The 13,226-nt window shown below is 43.2% G+C and overlaps 1 protein-coding gene across 1 annotated transcript; it reads left to right on the top strand.

The window, feature by feature from the left end:
• Positions 1-780: 780 nt before the first annotated feature.
• fbxl22 (F-box and leucine-rich repeat protein 22) lies at positions 781-12,674 on the top strand. The gene is made up of 2 exons (XM_072670798.1): positions 781-3,630; positions 10,089-12,674. Exons 1-2 carry the CDS (start codon positions 3,293-3,295, stop codon positions 10,435-10,437), a joined length of 687 nt encoding a protein of 228 aa, XP_072526899.1. The 5' UTR covers positions 781-3,292; the 3' UTR covers positions 10,438-12,674.
• The last annotated feature ends 552 nt before the right edge of the window (positions 12,675-13,226 follow it).

Below are 13,226 nucleotides of genomic sequence, written 5' to 3' on the forward strand. Positions count from 1 at the left end.
TAACTGGGCTGCCAACTTATTAAGTGTCAGCTTTTTTTTTTTTCTTTAGGGTGGTCCAGCCCCTAATGGTGGGAGAAGGCTGTTTTTTTTTTTTTTTTTGCAATTTATGTTGCTAGCCATAAATAGCATGGCTAACATAGTTTAACATAAAGTGAATAACACACAAACACATGCTCAAAACTCTTATGAGACAGATGAAGTAAGAAACACTGATGGTCTTGTTCCATTGGCATCTTGTTCCAATGGCATCTTGTTCCATTGGCAGGGGTGCGATATATTAGAAAGGAAGTGCACAGTCATTTCTTGAAGGTGATGTGCAAGCGTAAGAATTTGAGCCACTTTCACAAGGGTCAAATTGTGGTGGCTAGACGACTGGGTCAGAACATCTCTAAACACCAAGCTTGGTCTTGTGGGGTATTCCTGGGTTATGCAGTAGTCAGTACCTAGCAACAGTGCTCCAAGGAAGAACAACCGGTAAACCGGCGACAGGGTCATGGGCACCCAAGGCTCATTGATGCACATGGAGGCCCCACCTCACAACTTTAAGACTTTAAGGATCTGCTACTAACGTCTTGATGTCAAATACAACAGGACGCTTTCAGAGGTCTTGCAGAATCCGTGCCTCGAATGTCAGATCTATTTTGGCAGCACAAGGGGGACCTATGCAATATTCAGCAGATGGAAGTATGACTGATTGGTGTATATAAATAATTTGAGCTTTGCTGAGCTTACCCATACAAACATTTATTGTTACTTTAGATTATATAGGTCTTCTAGGGAACCATTAAAAGTTGAAAGCTTCTGCTGTAATTTACAAAAGCTAATCTGAGTTTAGCTCTGCTAACCTGGTCAGCTGGCTGTAATGAAGGTAGAATGCAGGCCTGTTACAGAAAATATAGTTCTATATACTTTAGTAATGACTTTACATGTTTAGTTTATTGATTAGGTCTTACAATCTAGCCTTTACTTTTCCCCACTTCTCATCCATATTTAGTGAGCTTTTACTTTCCGACACATCAAGAACAGCATGGGCGGCAAGGCAGCTGGCAGCTGACAGCTGACTTCAGTGCACAGCTGAGAACTCGGCACACTCGTAGAATCTCACAATTCACCAACAGGTAGTGTGAGCACAAATGGTGTTTACGCAAATTGCACTGTTACTTTAGTAGTAGTGATTATAGTGATTTAGGGAACATTTTGAACTGAGGTTAAACCACACTGCCTTGCACGTCTGGTCACCACTCAGGAGCATGTTTCCTCTGAGAAAGGACTGATTCTGAGGATCGTTGCTGTTGTCAGAGTTCAGTTAGCACTGTTTTCCCCATTGGTTATTTATTTATTTATTTAGTCACTTTATTTATTTCTTTAGTCTTGTGCTGAACAAAGGCCACACCTAGTATTAATATGCGTCTCGGGTGATCCGATCACAAATGACTGTCAATACGCATAGTCGGTCACACCTAGTATTTTATATGTGTCTACTCGGACCACCTGGAGCAGGGGCAAGGCGCACATTGCTTTAGTTTTTAAATGAAATGTTTAGTGGTTCTTAGTTTGTTAGTAAGCTGTTGTGGTGTGCTCAGCTAACTCATGCAGAAAGTGGACGGTGTGGTTTCATTGTTATTATGTATTTTACAGCCGGGGCAGGGACACTGTTGATGCGGGTGGTGCTTTGCTGTCAGGGACAACATCTAAACGCTTTGGCATTTACACTACACCATGTGGCCATATGCGCCTCTGACCACCTCTAAATGGGGTTTAAGTGATTGAATAACAATGAGTCCTCGAGACACACCTGGCCGCATGTTAATCAGCCAGGACGCATGTTAATGCTAGGTGTGAACAGGGCCTTTGAGGGAGTGATTGAGGAACTGAGTGAGCAAATGCGAGCAGAAGAGTGAATGAGTTTAAGCCAAGTCCATGAGATGCTTTACATGCAAAAGTAGTGGATATATTTCAACATACACACATTTTCTTTATTGTCCAGTAGTCTGGATGTTTGCTCTTAGTGTACTAAACTATTTTTGTTGATTTTGTCAAATGTAGAATCTTATTTGTTTAGATAAAATTGATTAAAATTCATACATTTTCATTTATTTGAGGATAAGCAGCTGGTGTAGTGTAGGGTAGTGGGTAACAGCATTGCAAGAGTTTGATTCCCTGGCCAGGCAAGTCCCCCATGGTACATCAGTACACCAAGAATTCTTGGGCAACACTCCAAACCCCTGTATAATATGCTTCAAATGTAAGTTGCTCTGGATAAGAGCATCAAGCCGTTACTGTGAGTATAATCAATTCATAATTTAAATTATTATCCTTGTCCACATTTGAAATTTAGCCCAGGACATGTGCAGGACTTGTGTAGGACTTAGGGAAAATATTTATTATTATTTTCAGTATAACCAGAATCAAAGTGAGCCCATTTGATTTCCATTTGTTGACTATATGTACAGTTAAAATAAAATCTTGCTAAGTGAAATTAACATACATTACAGCATATAGTCGCTGTCCAATGAAAATCATGTATCTCCAAAATGGTGATTTCACAGGAGCAAGCAAAAATATTCTCAACTTTAAACTGAATTCAAGTAAGAGTGTGCAGAGCAGCTACAGGGTCCAAATGATGGAGAAAACTAAAAATGGACTAAGATACAAATTTTTCATTGGACAGCAGCAATATGCGTCAATGATTTTCTGTATAATGTCATGTCTTCATAACTACATTGCAGCCGAAGTGCTCTAGGAAAGCCTAACATAGCTTTATGACCCCTAGATCAGCCTAATATAGGCTGCCACAAGGGAAAGCATCTTGATTGGTGTAGACCTTGCTGTCCTTCCATCTTTCACCCACCTCCTGAGTGTGTGAATGTGAAATCCCTCCCCTGATAAAAAGCCTCTACTGTGAGTGATAAACACAGGCCGCTGCCGTCCAAACATCTGTCTGAGTCCTGCCCAGACAGGAGAGACAGATGGAGCAGCACTGTGTGTGTGTGCGCGAGAGCACATGCTTTTACACATTTCCATTTTTGACTATGCCTGCTGTTGTCCTCTCAAAATAACTCCCATTCCTGACGACCTTATATGTGCAGGGCTACTGTGTGTGAGGGGAAGCCTGGGAAGCAATCATGTATCCAGGCTAAGCAGAGCAGACTGCAGCCCTGTTTCTGGTGCTGTTGCTGTATGTGTGTGTGTGTGTGCATGAGTTTGTGCAAGTGTGTCAACAGGCCCAGATCTCAGTTTTGGTTCGATTGACTCGTTTAGTCCTTTCTTGGACTTTCTGCTCTTCATCTTCATGATGCATCTCAGTGATCTTAACCAGGAGTGCCTGCTTCATCTCTTCTCCTTCCTGGATAAAGACAGTCGGAGGAACCTCTCTCTGACTTGCGTTCGTCTCAGAGAAGCCTTCCTGGACCCCCGGCTATGGTCCCTGCTCCACTTCTTCTCCCCGTGTGAGCTGAGGAGGGATAACTTTGTTCTGGGGCCGTCTCTCAGGCACCTCAACATTTGCTGGCATTCCAGCAGGGTCAAAGTGTGCAACATTGAAGACTGGATGAAGACGACATTCCAGAGGGACCTGTGCAGTAAGCATGAAAGGCTGGTCAGCCACTTCCTGGAGCGTGTCTGCCACATGTGAGTGCTTTTTTTGTTTGGTCTGAACTTCATCCCCCATATTCATTCGTCACGCCTTTGATCTCGCAGGTGTTGAGAAGGTAAAAATAGCAGTAGCAGAAAGAGTGGCCTTCTCTCACATGTATTCGATATCTGAAATGCTGTTTATCTGGGGAAAATTTCAGCTGTGTTTTTGAAGAAATGCTTAATTTTCAATGCAAGAGTAAGGTCACCCTGTGGTGTAGAGTTTTGGTAGTGTCAGCTAACATTAGCATTCTGACAAATCTGTTTTTGTCTCCAACCTGCCTAGTATTTGATTAGCAAGACTATTAACAAGTAAGGTGCTACTAAGGGTTCTTCAAGCGATCCATGAAAGAACCACTTTTTGTTTGTAGAAGAAATGACAAGCGGTCATAAGACATCCATATTCACCATTTGTGTTGGACATACTAGTGGTCAAACAATCACAGTAAACGAACATGTTCAGAGCAGTGGGCATCCATTGTTGCAGTGCCTGGGGAGCAGGGGGGGGTGAGGGGCCAACAATGGCAGCTTGCCGAATCTGAATATCAAACCCACAACCCTGTCTAACTGCTGTGCCCCAAATTTAGTTAATTGGTTAAAAGATGGTTCTTCATGAAAACAACAACTGCTTTCTAAGGCATTTATAACATTTGTAATACCTCATTGACATAGTCTAGCTTGGTAACATTTGATGTTTAAAGCAACATTATGGAGAAATTGACATTTATTGCTCCTGGGCTTCCTCCACAATCAGGAAGTGTAATTAACGCTTTGAGCCACAAGTAAAGGACACGTTTTTCAGGACGAGCTGAGAGATACAGAACTTGCACTGAAAGTGAAGAAGCATGTGTACAGTAATTGACATGGTACAGTCAACAAATGACTGGATTTTACACTTATATAACTGTGGTTATGTAGCTTTACACAGTTTTCATGAGCGTTATCCTGGCTGCTTCTCCAAAGTTGTATACTGCAGTTAGCAGCGTGTCAAGCCCAATGACAACGCCGCCGTTCTGCCTGTTAGTGGAGAATCACAATGATTTTGAAGCTGTTATTTTCAGGTAGAATTCTACATAATGCTGCTTTAAGTGGAACATCAGTGTGGTGTAGCAACTCTAAACCCCTACATATTTATAAGGATGGATGTGATTCTGTAGTGTTCAGTGTTCTGTAAAGTCTGTCCAACTTCACTATAGTTGCTACTGAAGAATGCTTTTGAGAGTGGACTATAGACAGTAGGGTAATAACATCCATCTTTAGTGGTCTGGTCAAAAGTAGACAGTAAGATGTATAGCCGTTTCAATTAGGGGTTTCCATGCATCTCGAATGCGTCTCTAGTAACCACCTACGGATCGGATTTTGTGACTGGAGGTATGCATTTTTCCTTTAGTCTCTCGTTGCACTAGTTGTCAGACTAAATGTCTTACGAGTCTTTCTTACATCTGTACATGCTGTTTACACTTCATGCATTGTTTACACAACTCATAAATAAATGAGACAGGAGCTGAAGAAAGATATATGCCAATTTCAAGAATCTGTGCTCTGGGAACACATCAAATGCTAGGTAGACAGATTTGTCCCTGACCAAGTTGTTATTGAATCTTTTGAAATCAAGGGTATTTAGGGAGTTTATCTTGAGTAACTTCTGTCTACTAGATGTTGCTTGCCTTCAGCAACAAGAGCATTAGTGAAGTCCACAGGTTGGATGATCACTACCCTACTTCATTCCCAACTTATCCCAAAAGAATTGAATGGGGCACCATCATTCCAGAGAACTCCACAGCTCAATGCTGGGGGGCTTTATACCACTATATAGCCCACATTAGGCATGGTGCCAATAGGTTTATTAATATCTGCTCCAGAGAGTCCTGTTCTATTGGCAATACTTCTCTACAGGGACTAGACCAGCTGTGTGTGTGTATTTGCACATCTGCGCAAGTTAAAGTAGCTGAATACTTTTTTTGAGAAGAGGCGTCCACAAACTCTTAAACATAGTGTAGGTTAATGCCTAAGCCAAATTGAGTGTGTTAGTACAGGACATATTACAGGTATTCTAATGCATATTTATGCACTGCATTAGAATACCCGCAATGACAAATCTCAGGTGTCTATTTAGGTGAGTAATAACTGCATTTTGATGGAAGGACACTGACAAGCAAATGTAACATTTTGCCTGTGGCCCAGTTTTACACACCCCAGACCCCTCTGTGCCAACAAGTAGTTCTTAGACTGTCACTCAAATCCACAGGATGCCAATTCCCTCTTTTTCTAGAAGGGAAAAAGGATTCATATCATATCACCCCAGGAACTCAATTATTTTTTCCTCGAGAGGGTTTTGGAGAGAAGGATGCAAATGGCTGCCACTCATTTCTTTCGTTTTTAAACGAGCGAGATGGTAAACAAGCGACTTTGCCTGCGGGTATAGATAAACATATTCCGCCGTAGCGTTCAACAATCAATTTGCGTCTTAGAGGAGCACCTCTGAATGGGAGCGGCACGTGGAAGTCATTTAAGTGTCTGCTGGAATGGAGTGTGCACTTCAGTGAGAGGAAACTCAAAATGACTTGAGCATGAAAGCTGGTCCGTTTCAACTATGTAATCCCCCAGAAACGGCCTAACGGTTTCCTCTGCTCTCTCCCAAAATCTAATCACAAGCATGCTGAAAATCCAGGAGATGTTGTCGGCACAGAGAAGGCTACTGAAAGGTCCTGCCCTTCTCCAGCTTGTTTAACTCTGAGAGGTAGAATAGACTAGAGTCTCTCATGGTTTTGAATGCCAGAAGGTCCGAGGAGCAGCATGCAGTACTCAGAGATGAATTAGCCACTGGAGCTTCAATGAGGGCTCTGCACAGTTTCTCCTAGGCAGACTGTAATGACCGGAGACACTGTAAGACTCTGTGGCTCAGCTTCATCGTGCTGTCACAGATGATGGCTTCAGAGGAGCACTGATCTCTCCACTGAAGCTCCAGACGCTGGATGGGCCTACAAAAAAAACTTCCCACAGTGCAGCTGTGACTCAAAGACGAGAGACCCACACCCTCTGCTGACTGTGTGGAGTCGCAGAAGGGCAAGAGTGAGATGAGGATAGCTTTCTGTGTCTGAAACATTGCCAAAGATAACTGGAATGAGGGGGATGGAGAGAGGCAGAGAAAGAAGAATTAGAGGAGAGATGTGTCTACAGTGTCTAGCCCCTCCCCCACCCTGCTCTCCTCCCAAGATTTACATTTGGCAGGAGGAGCCTACAATCGGCCCTTTGTTGACGCGGGTGGAATGCACATGTGTGTCGCAGTCAGTCTCTCTCTCTCTCTCTCTCTCTCTCTCTCTCTCTCGTTGACTCTCTCTCGTTGACTCTCTCATACTCACACAGACTAATACCATTACGGCACCATATTTCATCTGCAAAGGAAAATCTATAAAACATTGAGTGCCCTGGGAAGCAAGCTTTAGATGGTGTTATTAAGTTCATGTAGAGATCCAATTTTATTCCTCATAACAGTGTCTACATCCATTTCCCTTTAGTTGACTGTTGCTTAACAACTTCACCGCAGTCCTGCTAATCAGTTTAGACCAGTAGACAGTATGCAAGGACTGCAGTTCCAAATGCACTCCTCTGTGTTTTGGATCATGTGGCTTGACTCTGCTTATTGTTTCACAAATATTACTTGGAGGCAGGCATACTTTTTGATGTGATGTGGAGCTGCGGACCAACCCAGGGAACCGCAGAGAGAATGACTGATGAATATTATATAACGATGTGTCAAATGAAAAATGACATGACTCCAAACAGACCATTTAAAAAGAAAATAAAAAGCCTAACTGTGTTCGACCACAGTCATCTGCTGCACACAGCTGTACTGTGATACTCTTGGCTCGGCCCGGTCATTAGCTTGGCCCCGAGCTGGGCAGCCTGTGTGCTTTTCCGTGTATTTCAGTTATTCCAGAGGCCATAGCAACATCCTTTACGGGGCATTAGGTGTGTTACATCACCATTGTATCTAGAAATATTGAAAAAATAAAATAAATAAATAAACAAAACAGGAGCGCTAGGAGATCAACTGGTGTGGCCTTTAGTCATTGCTGCATTCAGCTGTGGTCGGCCTGAAGCTACATACAGTACAAACAGCGATGCAATGGGCCAGGTACAGTGTGTTTTTACTGAGCCTCCACCCAAAAGAACAAAACATACATAGTGTGTGTTTTGGAAATTATTAGTCAGCTCTGGTCCTGCACACCAAGCCTCTTTTTCACAATTCAGTAAAAATGAGATCTAGAGAGAGATACTATGTGCTTGTGTGTGTGTGTGTGTGTGTGTGTGTGAGAGAGAGAGAGAGAGAGAGAGAAAGAAAGAAAGAAAGACAGAGAATGAGCGAACAAATGAGACTGAGTGACGTAAGTGTGAAACTGCCTGACGGTCAGGCTGCTTTGTTGGAAAAATGCCTGTGCCTTCAAAAAAAAAAAAGGATAGAGAGAGCAAAACAAAAGGAGGGCAGTGCCATGAGAGAGGAGGGCATGGTTATGTAACTGGGGAACGAGGCACGTATATCTGCCTTGTTTACTTTGCTCACATGAACGCGCAGCCTCTGCTACAGGACAATGACCAAAACCAAGTTGGATGAACCCTGTCTAACCTAAAAAATCCCCCCGGCTTTAGATCCTTGTCAGTCTAAACTCCTCCTTCCTCTCTGTGTGGATAGAACCCCTTTTTGGGCTTTCTGGTGCCATCAGTAGCCAGCCGTAGTAATAAGAGGAGGGGCACGTGTTGTGCGCCGCCCTGCGTCCAGGGTTATTGGGACAGTACCATAACACTCTGAAGCTACTGGAATGTGCTGGCCTCACATGTGGTTAAGTGGTAAGATTATGTAAGCCTTTATGTAATCCACATCAGTAAACGTGAATGACATCCTAAAGCTGCAGCCATCAGCCGAGTGTGTGTGTGTGTCTGTGTTTATGTTTGTCAGTGTGTGTCTACTAGCCCTGTGGAAGTCCACCAGCTGGTTGCAGCACTTCCACTGACCACTATGGCGGAAGCATACACTACTAGGTTCTATAAACAACACATTTTGTGGTCACTGATAAGACGTATGTCACTTAGACCAGCTTTATTAGTACAAACCTAATGGGGCTTTTTTTTTTTTATATAGTCAAACATCAGCAGAACCTTTGTGCTCAACACCGAAACCTCATGTGAACCACCGCTATCTCTGTGCTTAGTTCAGGTTACTGTCTGAAATGTCTCTATTGTCAGAGGGATCAGATGGTATGTCACTGTGAGTGTTATTTACAGTCCCATTGACGCCTGGCTTAGATCAGGCCTGTCTGAGCCGGAGTGCCTGTCACTTGATGCCTCCACTGATCAACCCAGAGCTTTCATCATGCAGTCGGCTCACGAGCCTGTTCTCGCTAAAAAGCTCCCCCAAAAAAACAAACAAACACAATTCAGAAGAGTGTTCTCACACTGAGAAGAACTCGCAGATACGCTCACATTCAAAATGAGGACAAAAGAAGAACACACTAAATGTAGTCTTTCACAACTATACATCACACAGAGAGGCGGACTCCAAGCCAAAGCTCCTCAGGCACTTATTTTTCATGCAAACACACTCCTCAGCTACTTACACTATTTAAAATACAGTGTTCTGTCTGTGATGATTACCAGTCTATTGTAGTTACTCCTGCATGACTGCTCTAGATCTATTATGCCCTTTCGTCAGGGTATTAAAGCTGTAGAAGCTTATTTGCATTTATAGTATTTAGCAGATGCTTTCATCCGGAGCGCCTTCCATGTAAATGTAGTGTTAGGAGACTTATCCAACAGGTCTCATTGATATAGTGCAGTGTTCTGGCCCAGGTAGGAAATTAAACCCCAGTTTGACAGCAGGGATTGACAGCAGCATTATAAACAACGCTATACTTACCACTCATATGATACAGTAGGGACCTAAACTTTTAACCCCACGATGATTGGATTTGATTAGGATCCTTTAGGAAGTAATTCCACACAATTCCATACATGGAAAGAATTCCGTATATTATTGGAATTCCATAATCTCTCCATACAATCTGACAACCCTCATATCCGATGAGGTGAAATAAACAGGCCCACTTCAGTGATTGCTACAGGGTATACCCTCTATTACGTAGAGTTCCATACACTCAACTTGATCTTATTCTCATCTGATTCTGCGTATAGGCAGGGATGTCGAATGGGTAGATGGGCGATTTTAAGGATCTGTGCCTGACAGGGGCCCTAAAAAATTTATTAATAAAGTATTTTGGCAGAATTGTTGAGTTGTGCAGCCCAGTGTAATTTCTTATTACATGCGCCTCTGCTTATAGGCAAAATGCTGCCTCTCTCCCAGTGATTCTCTACATTTGTCCCCTTTTCTTGAGGTCCCTCTTTCTCCCTCTTCTTCTTTCTCTCATCACCCTCTCACCTGCCTCTCTCTCTCTCTTAAGGTGTCCAAACCTGATGTCTCTGACCCTGTCCGGATGCGGACACATCACGGATCACGATGTCATCGGCGTGCTCCGGAGCTGCAGGCGGCTTCAGCAGCTGTGTCTGGAAAACTGCTGCCGGGTGACGGACACTGTACTGCAGGCGGTGGTGACCCATGGCACCAGCCTGCTGGAGGTCAGAGTGGATTTCTGCCGGAACATCACTCACACGGGCCTGCAGGGCGTCAGGCACAAGAGACCTGGTGTGCGGCTGAGTGCCGAGCGCAGTGCAGGAATGATCCCAGACAGCCGGCCCGAGGAGAAGCTGCACATCAGGAGGGCCCTGCAGAAAGTCCTCATCTTCTCCTGAGGAAGGAGCTCCAGGGGTGTGTTCTCAGCAGAAAATAAAATCCCTTAGGCGACCTGCTGGCACCTCAAACATTTCTTTTTCATATAAATTGTAGTTTTTTTCTAATCTCTCTTTTGTATGGGTGTTGTTTTTTTGTAATTGTATTATCACGGCGTCATTATCATTTCAAATGAAGTCAAATGGTTCTCAGCAGTGTTATTTTTTCTCTGCCATCAAAGGCTTTGAAAGTATTTTGGACCAGTCATCTTTAATGATCCTGTCAGAAATGTGTTTCATGACTCGTTCATGTAAAAGCATGTGTAAAGAGTGTCTTCCTTTGTCTTAAACTGTCAGACTCAAAAATTAAAGCAGTGTAGACCTGGAAAATCCCAAAGCTCAGACTACATAGGGGGTGTTCAAACTTTCTTCCACTCCAAACATATTTAATGCCTCAAATTATTTGTAAATATTATTCAATGAAAATGCCTGACATTAAGTCAGTAGTTTAAGAGGGTCTATCAATTCATTAATGTTCATAATATACATTATTTGTGTAACTTCGTAGAAGGCCATACTCAGATTTCTAACACAATGCTATGTTTTTTCCGACCTTTGAACCGGTCTTGTTTTAATTCGCAGTAAAGGAATCTTCTTTCGTTTTCTCCACCTACTTCATAGAAGATGAATACAGGAACATCAAGCTATAACCTGTCATATTGTCCATGCTTAAATGGAAAGAACTACAGTAATACTACAAGAGTTTCTACAGGAATCCATATCAGACTGCTACAGTAAATTCAGACAATTACAATAGTTAGTTATGCTGCACAAACACTGTATACAGTGGTAGAATTGTAAAACTGGATGAATGGATGTAAAGGTGCACGTATTTGTCACTGTACAGTGTACACTGTACAGCGAAATGTGTCCTCCGCAGCCAACTCCAGCGCCCGGGGAGCAGTGTGGGTAAAGGGCCTTGCTCAAGGGCCCAACAGTGGTAGCTTGCAGAGCCCGGGAACCCTGTTACCTGTTATTACTTCCTCGATCAGTATCATTTTGAATGTACAGCTCATACAATGTGACTTGATATGTAAATCTTAAATTTGCATTTAAAAGTCATTATAGGCATCTTAAGTATCAGAACAATAATCCAATTGATGTGGAGTTTTACATTTTGATTTTTTTCCAGGAAACTGGCATCCCTTCCCACTCCCTCCTCAAACCAAGCCCTTACAATAGGCTACTTTAGTACTACCTGCAAAAATATATATAATCTAATAAATTGTTATATTATACACATATATGGTTATTTAATAACTTCAACATGTATGTGTACAGATCATTTTCATGGCAAATAAATCGTCGCGCGAGGTCGACAGTAATTCATTAAACCTCAGGTTTACTCGTAGATTGTGTGTCCAAGGCCTCTGTAGACACTGGCCGCAATCCCAGGCCGGTTCCTCGGGGATGTGTGACCAAACCCAGCTCTCTGGCCACCATCTCTCCCTCTCTGCTGTCCAGCTCGGTCCGTCCAGAAAGCAGAGAGGCGCTGGAGCTCGGTCTGCAGCCTCTCTCCCTCGCGGCGCGCTGGAGTGACCTGAAGTGAGCGCGCGCGGCCGGGGTCCTCTCAGGGCGAGATGGCACCGCGCCACACACGGGATTAGAAACATTATGTAAAAGAGTTTTGAGGCGTATGGAAGTAGGTTGGCCGGTGTCTGCGTGCTCCACGTGACCGCGCCGAGGCTAGCTGGCAGGCTGGCTGGCTGCACTGCAGCGCTACTGCTGGTGGGGGGCGCTACGCGCTTCTTCCCGGCCACATCCAGCCTGCCTGTGGACTACCAGCACCGGAGCACGCAGGCTCATCCAGCGCCTGCTTTTATCACTGCTGTCCTCCTGCCTGTTCTCTGCAGGCATTGTGCAGAGCTGATCTACTGCAAGCTCCAGGCTGTTTTCTCATATAGCTCGACAGATGTGTTGGCATTAAAATCTCAGAAATATTTTTTCCTGTTGCTTGTAATTATACTGTTCATTTAGGCCATGATCTTTAACATCTCCAGTGTTTTACTTATTTGCAAGTGAAGCACTTTTTGTAAGTGCTAAATGACATTGCTTCTTCTGTACTGTGACCTAAGATGGTCTTTAAAAGCTTTTGGATACTGGTGCTATTTTTGCATTTTGCCTCTGTATACCTCTGTATATCTCAGTGGATTTGAAATGAAGCAATGTAGATGTAATTTAAGTGTGGACTCTCAGCTTTAATTCAAGAGGTTTCACAACAAACATTGCATTAAATGTAAAGGAATTACAGACGTTTTTACAGTTCTTCTATTTTCACAGGGTATTGTGACCAGGTGCAAACTGTTCTCGCATTATTACATAAGGAAACATAAGGTCTGGGGTTGATTCCAAGTGTGGAATTTGTACAAGATATCTGTTCAGGGCAACCTTCAATATAACAGTCCAAAAATGAGTCAATGCAAGTAAAGAAAAAAACAAACAAACAAAAACTAGGAGTGGCCAAATCAACAGATTTTTATAGTTTTCTAAAAGAAGGAAAGCACTGAGCTCAGCAACACTAAAAGGCAGGGAAGACTTTAGGGGAAAAGCACCTTCATAAGGTCTATCACGATCAAAATCAACAAGAGAAAATACATGCAAGAGGAGCCTTCCTGGACTTAGATACACTTCAAGATGTAAACCACTGTAAACCAACGCTCCAGAACAGAGCGGTCTGATTAGACAGCTAGAAACCATCTGAGCAGTTCTGAAACAAGGCTGTTTGGAACAGATGAAACCTAAATGAATTTGAG

This window comes from Salminus brasiliensis, chromosome 2, assembly GCF_030463535.1.
Source record: "Salminus brasiliensis chromosome 2, fSalBra1.hap2, whole genome shotgun sequence".
Lineage (NCBI taxonomy): Eukaryota > Metazoa > Chordata > Actinopteri > Characiformes > Bryconidae > Salminus > Salminus brasiliensis.